General features: G+C 42.5%; 1 protein-coding gene across 1 annotated transcript; it reads right to left on the bottom strand.

Moving 5' to 3' along the window:
* Window positions 1–3,760: 3,760 nt before the first annotated feature.
* LOC310814438 (receptor expression-enhancing protein 5) lies at window positions 3,761–10,691 on the bottom strand. Its single transcript, XM_083683855.1, has 6 exons — window positions 10,617–10,691; window positions 10,375–10,523; window positions 7,255–7,348; window positions 6,936–7,074; window positions 6,500–6,668; window positions 3,761–4,649 (listed from the first exon to the last, which is right to left on the bottom strand). Exons 2-6 carry the CDS (start codon window positions 10,496–10,498, stop codon window positions 4,612–4,614), a joined length of 564 nt encoding a protein of 187 aa, XP_083539981.1. The 5' UTR covers window positions 10,499–10,523; window positions 10,617–10,691; the 3' UTR covers window positions 3,761–4,611.
* Window positions 10,692–10,817: the final 126 nt, after the last annotated feature.

The following is a 10,817-nucleotide window of genomic DNA, read 5'->3' as shown; positions in this document are numbered from 1 at the left end:
TTCATCATCATCTTAGTCACGATGATCAAGACCATCTCTTCATCGTAGATCAGTCATGTTAACTGTTATTATGCAACCATAATGTGGGCATGGAAGATATCAAACTCACACACTTAGCCTACTCAATAGTCACACACACACACACACACACACACACACACACAAGAGCTTTACCGACCGTCACTCACCCTTTACTACTTTCTGCCACACACTTTAAGCTGGAATTACCCTCATCCCTCTCTCCTCTACTCTCCCCTCTCCTCTCCTCTCCTCTCCTCCCCTGCACCGAGTACTATGAACCCACACACACACCCGGGACAGGGAGTACGCAGCACAGCATCCACACATACCCCCCCCCCCCCTCACACACACACACACACACACACACACACACACACACACACACACACACACACACACACACACACACACACACACACACACACACACATATCCAGATGAACAACATAAAAGGGTCGACTTGGCTACTGTGCAAGGGATTAACTATGATTTAACGATAAAAGTCAAAGGCTATGCGTCATGTTGGCGTCATATGGAGTATAGACTGATGTTGAATGTTGCTATAATGTTGCTGTAATATATGTTCAAGACGGGCTTGAAGGGGAGGCAAACTATGAGTTCAACGACACGGTTTGTTGTCAGTCCACAGGATACGCCATCACAGGCTAGCCTACTCTGCTCGTTTCATTCATAAATACCAGAAGAGGATCGCCATCTCGCTGTGGTGTCATCATTTCACAGTCGCATCGCCCGTCCCCCCACTCCTCAAAGCATATGATAATCCCCTCCTGTCTCTGCCCCCTTTTTCCCACTCTGAGAATGCCATTTATACAATTCATACATGATTATCATACAATACAACGCCAACATAAATCCATTAACACTAACTGGTATTCGTCATGTAGGGCAAAAATAACATCACAACGCTTTGTGATCAAAGCGATCCGTTGTCCCGTATTAGCCGTGCCAGGAATCGCGTGCGCACTACGGGCAACAGTGGCAGAAGGCAGTGAACCGTTGCGCTACCGAAAAATCTACATTCTATAACGGATATTCAATAAATAGGGTTAGAATTGATCAACATACCTGAACTTGATGAAAAGTCCCGCTTTAGGGGTGTCTTCGGACGAGAGGGATGAAAGACAAACGCCGAGAGCGTCTTAAAGCATTTTACACGATTCATGTAGAGCTCATGTCGTCCGATTTCCACCACCACAGCTCTCTCTCTCTCTCTCTCTCTCTCTCTCTCTCTCTCTCTCTCTCTCTCTCTCTCTCTCTCTCTCTCTCTCTCTCTCTCTCTCTCTCTCCCTCTCTCTCTCGTTGAAGCCCCTTGATACCAAAGATAGGACGTGGGAGGTGCTACATACCCCCTCTCTCTCTAGGCCTACTTGATATTCCCACACTTTCTACAGTTCTAGTTCTGAGAATAACAGCATCAGTAGGCTATTTCCTCTCTATCGGTATGTAGCGCTCTCCTCTCCTCTCCATCGATCCTATACTTGCAGCTCGGCGCGCCATTTGCCAGCCCGTTGCCGCTCTCGCAAAACACACAGAAATAGGGACGGTTACCGATTGAAAACGCACGAACGGGCAATAATCGTTCGATAGGCCTTATTTTATAATTATTGAATGGGTTATGTAGACATGTTTTTTATGCATGCCTAACTGTCAGATGCATGATTAAACGGGATCAAAAATCATTTCATTAGCAGCAGAAGTCGAAAATGATCGTCGAAAATTATCTTTAACCGCATCCTACTGTCTCCCCTGGGAGAACCAGCCCATCGCTCATCTCAGAAATGAATGATGCCGACACGGAGTGAATGAGCCTACAGAGAGAGGTCCCATTTATTCAGAATAACCTGCCATATAATTGTCCATAGGGGTCGTGTAGGCTAGGCCTATCTGCTGTTTAGTGCCACGGTGATTAGCCTAGGCCCTGCATCAATATGAAAAAACTAAATGATCTGCCAAGTTCAAGTTCAAATAGTGTTCAAAGGATCTGTCAGATTCACGTCCATGTAACCTTATAGAGCCTTCTTCGTTGCCAACTGATGAGGTCGATGTTTTTAAACCACAGCCAATACTAGAACAATACCCGATACCCCTGTGGCGCCAGGAGTATTGGGATGAGGCCAGCTCTCCACTGTGATAGACATAGAATTCGGAAAACACCTTTTGACATTTAGACATTCTGATACCGCTACCAAATCAGGACCACGGACAACGCCAAACGACTTCGGTGCAGAACCCACAGACCCACACCAACCTGACTCATCTTTTCAGGACCGTGGAGAGCGCCTAATCAGACAATGCGTCATGACCTAATATCATCGCGGCCTGTCACAATCTCTGAGATCAAACAGGGTCGTGTTGTTCAACTGAACAAAACGTTTCGAAACAGAAAAAGAAAATCCCCCACTTGCCCCACGATATCCTACGAAACAATGTTCATAGCTCTGCGTAAAGTTGTTAGTTCATTGAGTAACCCTGCTAGCAAGCTAGTCTCTTAGGCTACTTATGAAGTGGAAGTTATAGCTAACACCAATAACCACAAGCCCACACTGTGTTACTGCTACATGAGATTGATTTTCCTCTATACCAATGATTGAATGTTTGTCTCTCTCTGTCTGTGAATCGGAGTATTACAGCCAGGGCCGTATGCAGTTCCACAGGGAATCTCACCGAAAGGCCTACGTGCACTCAACAGCATAACAAGCCGCAGTGATTTCGAAATGAAAATATTCTTACAGCACATTTGAATGAGTTGACACAATTGTCTGAGGATGGTAACTTGAATAGACGGTCCGTGCTCAATCATGAATCATCCTATTAGGAGGCTACAGACTAGTGACTGTGACTGTGTGGGCTATGAATTGTTGATTTAGTTCATTTTTAAAAACAGCTACATGTACAGTAGCAAGTTAACACTAACCAAGAACAATGCCTATTTAAGCGGTAGGACCCTACTAACAGACTGCATACATGTATTATCTGACGAAACCAAAAAGGCAAAACTGTGTGTGTGCATCTGTGTGAGGTTAACAGAGCATGCCATGTCTAACCCTATGCTGCTCTTCCCTCCCTCGGGTTCTTCTCTCCAGCTGTTCCCTTATTCTGCAGACAGCCTCTACTGTCCACAACCATCAATTACACCAGACCAAGCCCTGAAAAGGCCAACACACAAACACACACAAACCCCGAAAAAAACACTCCAAAGGCTCTCTAATTTCTATTTGAAAATAAAAACTAAAAAAAGACTATTTGATGAATAACCATAGACTTCCATTTATTAGACATTACAGCTTTAAGAATAAACAAATGCTCAACAGATCTCCCGAATTTCCAGACGGGTGCACTCTCCTCCCTTGTGGCAGTGTGAGGCCATTCTCTGTCTCTGTCCACCATTTCCCTGTGTTACATCCACTGCGTGGATATGAGAAGGGTCCCATTCAGACTCCTCCGAGCGTGAACGTAGAGCCAAACACACATCACACCATGGATGATTAACCTCTCTGAATGCAGTAAATGTACATGAGGACGCAGGTCAAGAGGAAAGGGGTGTGTGCGTGTGTGTGTGTGTGTAACATGTGTTTAGTCTAATGGTGTGTACGTTTCCAAACCATAAAAGGTCCATAGTATGGTGCTTGGCGTCACAACAGTGTTGTCGGTAATCATCTAGAAAATGAAGAGTTTACGTCAGTGTTAATAGGTAATTCTGAATGCACAAAAGATAATGTTAACTTTACCCAGATTCCAGTTTTATTCATTCAAGATGAGATGAAAAATGAAAATGAGATGAGAAAGCAACAAACAAAAAGCAAGAGACAGAAACTTTCCGGTTTGGCTTCCAGATAGAGATACATCCTTCTAGGTACGAGAGAAATGGATACAAAAAAACATTTGGCACAGATATTCACACATTATAGGGAGGTACCATATGGAGTGGCACTGATCGAATGTAATAATTGAGGTACAGATTTGGGTAGGGTAAACCATTTTAGACCTGTAGCATGGGTACCTCATAAGATTCTGCTACTGTAGGAAATGGCTAACTTGGCTCAGAAATGGGGTGCATCTTAATAGTGACAAATAGTCTCCCCTATTCACCTCTCCTCATTGTCACAGATCTGATAGAACAGGACAGGTGAAATCAGATCTCCAGATAGGCCTCCCGCCACATTGCTTTCACCCACCCTGTTGTATCAGATTAGAGCTGAGAGGAGGAAGCCTCTTTAGACTATTGAGATGCATTAAAAGTCGGTGTTGCTCAGTCAGTTGTCAGCTTGTCCACATGCATGGCTGCCTTTGGATGAGTGTACAAACAAGCACTGCTTAGAATGTGACAGGGTCAACTATCATCCTTCATCATGGGACGTCTGTCTGTCTGTCTGTCTGTCTGTCTGACACACACACACACACACACACACACACACACACACACACACACACACACACACACACACACACACACACACACACACACACACACACACACACACACACACACACACACACACATTTATTGGAGTCACAGCATCCTTGTTAAGACAAACTCATACACTTTAAGGCTATCCCATTGTCTGTCCGTCACTGGTTCTTGTCATGGTTGAGGGCCAGATTAGCAGCTGGAGGGAGAAACACAGGAAAGAGACAGTTACTGTCACTGGCATGGAATTCCTTACACAGCATAGGGACAGATTGTAGTCCAGATTCTCAAAATCCTGTGGTACACCTACTAGTACGTTTGACATTTGTGTTAGGCAATGCTACATAAATGAATACATTTCATTTGACATATTTCAAATACTTTTTAATATAATATAATATAATAATTTTTAATAAATCTTTTTATTGAAAAACCAAGAGCAGTGACAATGACTTATCAGCAAGGTTACATAAGATTTTTCTTCTTTCCATCCCCCCACCCCGATTGGACCAAAATAATAATAATAATAATAAAATAATAATAAAATAAAAAAGGTCTTAGTTACAGGTGTCTATAGATAGATACAGCTAAATAAAATTAAAACACAAATAAATGGATAGGATTTCAATGAGGGACAACATGACCTCAGAGCTCTGTATGACCGTCCAAGTGTGCCTTAGTGTGGGCCCAAGCTGCAAGATTCTATAGACTCCTGAAATCTTCTAATTTAGTCCATCAATGTGTTGGGAAGTTCTTGAAGATTACTGAAGTATGACAAAAGAGGTTCCCAAACTGACTGAAATTTGTCTGAGCATCTTATTGCAAATTTAATCTTCTCCAAATGTAAAAATAGCATTACATCTTTCAGCCATTGTGCTACAGTGGGTGGCATATTCGATTTCCAATGAAGTAAAATTTGCCTACGTGCCAGCAAAGAAACAAATGCTATGATGTTGAGTTGCTTCTTGGTCATGCTTGTTTCCTCATTTGGTACACCAAATAATTCTATCATTGCACAAGGTTGTAAAGTAAATCCAAGGACTTTAGACAGTACTTCAAATATGACAGACCAGTACCCTGTTAGCAAATGGCAAGACCAAAACATGTGTGTCAAATCCGCCACATTAACATGACATCTGATACAACTGCTATCAACATTTGGATAAAAGGAAGACATTTTCGCTCTACTCCAATGCAAGCGATGTACCACCTTAAACTGAATCAGACTCAGTCTTGCACAGGAGGTACTATTGTTCACTCTTTTCAAAGCTTCAGTCCAAATATCTTCTGAGATTACAGTTCCAAGTTCTTTCTCCCATTTAATTTTTATCCTGTCCAGCTTGGCATTGTCCATTGACATGATCATTGTGTAAGAGTGTGCAGTAAAACCCCTCAGCCAAAAAGGAACTTTCAAAATTGAATCTGCAAGTGACTTACTAGGAAGGTTAGGAAACTGTGGGCTCTTAAGAAATTGACGGGTTTGAAAGTAACGAAATAGGTCCTTTTGTTGGAGGTCATATTTGGAACGTAAATCATTGAAACTAGAAAAGGTTCCATCTACATATAGATCACTGAACCTCATGATCCCTTTTCTATGCCATGTTACAAAGGTGTGATCCAATTTGGCTGGTAAGAAGTTGTGATTGTTACACAGCGGAGTATAGGTCAAAAGAGTTTCCCTCAGGTTATTCTGCCTCCTAAATTGAGACCATATTTTGAGAGTAGATATTACCACAGGGTTGGATGTAAACTCAAATACATTATAAAGTTGCCTCAGCCATTGGAGTACAACAATACATATATGAAAAGTCATCGAGGATCAGTGAATTTGTGATATGCTACAATGTATATTACTGAGGCCTGTAATATACACACCCTCTATGGCGGTGACTGTATGTGAGAGTGTGTACAGTACATGTGTGTGTGTGTAACTCACTCTAGTTACCGTGGTTAACCTAGTCTAGTGACCATGGTTGTGTGTGTGTGTGTGTGTGTGTGTGTGTGTGTGTGTGTGTGTGTGTGTGTGTGTGTGTATATGGTGTGTCTCACCCTCTTTGGTGACTGTATCAGCTAGGGTCTTGGCCTTGCCGCTGAGATCGCTGACCATACTGTCCACGGTGGCCTGGTGTTTCAGGAACACGGGTCGAATGACACGCTTGTACAACACGCTTGAACCGTTCCACGACACAGGGGCCATACACCACAGCAAGAACACACACTGGAGAGAGAACAGAGATGGAGGCAAAACAAACGTTACAGAGTGATTCTATCATGAAACTTCTCCACAAGGTTTGTGTCCTTTGACAAGCAGTTAAGGATTTGTTAGTCTCAACTGAACCAAACTAAACTTAGGGCCAAATCCTAACTTGAGGATGCTTCAGGCCACATATTTGCACAAATCTCCCATTGGCATCAATGGGAAATCATCAAATCAATTTCAAGTTTGGATTCTGCCTGCAATGACCAGAGCCCTTCTTCTCCATACCTTTCCAGCGTAGTAGAAGGGGAACCAGAAGAGGAAGATGTCAGAGAAGAACTCGGCGATGCTGAAGACCCCGTAGACTACCCAGTAGGTCAGCCATTGTGTATCGTCATTTTTTTGGTTGCTCTCAATGGCCTTGACGCTGATCGGACGAAAGGAAAGGTTAAGGGGGGGTATAGCCAGGTTATTCGACCAGGTTGTTATTGTAAAAGAACATTTGTTCTCAATCGCTTATCTGGCTAAATAAAGGTGGCTATATCTGGCTAAATAAACCATTTTCTAATGTGTACTGAGTATAGGACAACCTCTCAGCCATACTTACGAAAAATAAGCTGGATAGGCAAAGCCAATCAGGTTACAGAGGAGTGAGGCGCCATACCCAAACAAAAGATACAGTCCAATCAGAAAGAAAGCACCTAAAGAGAAACATGGGGGGAGAGACAGTGAGATGACTTTCTCCAGCTGTCAAACAAATTGTAAACATCAAACTTCCTTAAATCGTGACACCTCTTTAGTGTGTGTGTGTGTCAGAGAGCAGGATGTTGGGTGAGCTGAATAAATAGGATGAGGTGGAGTACAAGACCAAATTCAAACACTGACATTCAGGAGGTGATGTATACAAAGTAGACACACACATGATCTAGTGTAACCATGTGAAATGTGAGCCATGGGCTGAAAGTGTATGTCACATTCCCGCATACTTGTCCTCAAATCCTAGAAAATAGAAAGTACTCAACCAAAGAATGGTACCTACTACAGGCATCTTAACTTTAAAGGCCCACATTAGTCATTTTTATATATCTTTTTTATTTTCTTATATGACATCCTGGTGCTGCACAATGTTATTGCACAATGATTCAAGTCCGAAAAGTGCCATTTAGTTCAAAGTGTGTGTATTTTGGGCGATATATTCTATTTTCTTAGCTCCTCCTAAAATGATTTTCCACATGTCGTGATGCATGACATTTCATTCAGTATAAAGCTCCAAAGTGTGACGTTGCTAGCCTGTTCAAATAAGCGCCCAGAGTGAAATATAACCCTCTGAACCCCTTCACCAGCTTTTTTGCGGGTGAGTCAAACAACCTTTCGACACATTTTATTGAGAATTCCTCCTAGCTATACCTGGCATTATTTTCCCCAATAGCTCCGTGAATGACTAACGTACCGCTCCGTGCATCTGTTCTTTGAGTATTTTTTTTAGTACTTTTCAAGAAAAGCCAGGAAGCAAAACTGTCTGGTGTGGGCCTTTAAGGGCTAGTCTACAGTACACAATGCTGTGAAATATATAGCCTAAATGACAGCTCCACACCCAACATGATATCTAATCTAAAGACATGCCTCCGATTGTGAGTGGGGTGGGAGAGTGGGGTGGGGTGGGGTGGTTGGTGTGTATGTCTGTGTGTGTGTGTGTGTGTGAGGGTGGGGAGGGGCTAAAAGGCCAACAAGCAAATTGTTAGAGACCAGGAGGGGAGGGTGAGAAGAGCACTCTGGCCAGCACAAGATGAGACACAACATAATCTCTTGATATCTCATCCACTTAGTAGCCCACTTCATATCATGCATCATGACGTCGAACCAGTCTCCCATCTCTGTACTCCTGATGACAGAAGAACCAGTGGAGCAGGTTGCACACCGCAGATATGGTGTTTTACTGTACTTGGAGGAGGCAAATAGTGGTGGTGCTGGTGTTTGATTTAGTTCCCCATTATTTGCATCGGGAAAACATAGCCAAAGGCTTTTTCCACTGAAGTGAATCCTTGCTTGACGTGATCAAACATGCTGTAAACTACAGTATCAAAATGAGAACACTAAAAAACATTACCCCACACCAATGCTTGCTTGATGCCAATGAGATTCTACACTCAACGAAAAACACACCACCTCTCAAGGAGGACAAAACAGCCAAGTCAGCGATGGCCCACCCTAGTCCTGCACAGCTGCAGTGTGTGCAGGCTTCTGTCCCAACCAAGAAATAACACACTGGATTCAGAGGATCCTCTATTCATGGTCTTCGATCTATTCCATTATCCGTGTAGGTCTAAGCACACGCACACATGCACACACACCAGCATGAACAAGAGGGAGAACTCTTGGCAAAGAAAACCTACTCAGAACTACCTCATAGGAAGCATCAAACGCTTCATGAGTGTAGGCTAGCAAGATTAGCCTATATCATAAGACTAGTGTATGCACTCAGTGCAATGTAAGTCGCTTTGGATAAAAGCGTCAGCTAAATGGCATATATTATTATTATATATTACTAAACAGTCCTACTACTGTCTGCCTAGGCTATGGCTACGCAATACTTATATACTGTACAGTTAACAACAAAGGAAGCCTGTTGCTCTCTTCAAACATACACATCTTCCTGCCCATAAGAGAGACCAAACTGCTTAAATCTCACTATAGGCATCATGCCTGGAGTTCAAATGGCTCTTCAGAAGGAAAGCTATCCGGGTTGCAAAAACAGACCCTGCACCAAACAGGCTCTGTTCTTCTCGCTGGATAGCCAACTACACACAGCATGGAGAATTTCACACTCACCGTTGAAATATTCCACTTCATAAACACAGCTCAAGAGGACCTTTTATCTAAAATGATTGACTGAGTGAGCCAGTTTAACTTGTTGACTTAGTCAAAATGTTAAGATATAATAAGCATAAGTGTACAGTGGAATTTCAACTGACAAATACCAAGAGGGTGACAGGTTGAGTTTTCTGTGACAATAGCCGGAGGATACGACTCCATATGACAACAACAGCTGAGATAAATCGCAAACAACAAATCAGAGTAAATGCAGGATGTCAATGTGGCGTAACGGTTTGAATTCAGGCTACGAAGGTTGACATCATCGCTATCCAAAATTGTAGGCCTATATTTCGACTGACGATGAGGAATACAAGCAGAACCATCAAAACACAGCTCTTCAGAGCAGCAGGGTCATCCTAGAATCTTCTTCCACCTCAGCCTTACACTGGATATTTCAGGACAAGTTAAAAATATCCCCCTGAGACCAGCTGTTAGCGCTGAGAAATTAGATCCAGTGAAATCAACAGTAATATAAAGGATCTGCGATGGCAGCATTTATTTTATTTTTTGGCAGCCTCTACAATTACAGCTATAAAAAACTTATATGGTATCCAGCAACAGTAAAATGAAGTCATATGGTCAGGTGACAATGTTTGTTACTTTATGATTTGCGTGACAAGACTTGGCAACGGGCTATACAGTTAGCTGAGGACCGAAAAACCAAACGGTTACCAAGATAACTAACTAGGACTAACCGTAGTCTACTACTAGTATTAGCTTACTCCAGCTGAATGTGCTGATCTGGCTCAAACCAACATTGCATAACACAGTTCATGTTGCTAGTGAGTTTCAAAGTGTTGTATTCGTAAATCCAACATTATAACCGAACGAGAGTGGAGTTTTAGATACCTACCTGAAGCGATATATTTTTTCTGAACTCCCGTTTTCTCCTCCAACGTCGCCAGGACATCTGTCACAAAGTTCTTGTCATTCAGAAAAGTCTCATATCGCTCTTTCAGTTGGGCCAACATGTTCATGGCGCGTTAAACTTGTAGCCTATACCTGAAACACAATTCAAAAAGCAATTTAAAATAAATGAAGGCTATTACAAGTCCTTGATGTTTTTCAATAGTGTGTGTCTAAAGTTTTACTTACCTTACTTTTTGGTTAAATTTACCCGCAAGCGGGCTGCTGAACTGGCCGAGTGATTACTGAGTGAAGAAGGAGGAGTTTGACAAAGACCGTATCGGACCAATCAGAGTGCTCTCTAGCATATGTCACCAGTCCATGGAACAGGTGATAAAACAGTATAAAGTTCCGTTAATCATTACTAATTTCAGCCATCAAGGTTACTAA

Source organism: Argentina silus (genome assembly GCF_951799395.1).
Source record: "Argentina silus genome assembly, chromosome: 13".
NCBI classification, from domain to species: Eukaryota; Metazoa; Chordata; class Actinopteri; order Argentiniformes; family Argentinidae; genus Argentina; species Argentina silus.
The sequence above is the reverse complement of the archived record's forward strand: the minus strand, read 5'-3'. Positions and strand labels throughout refer to the sequence as shown.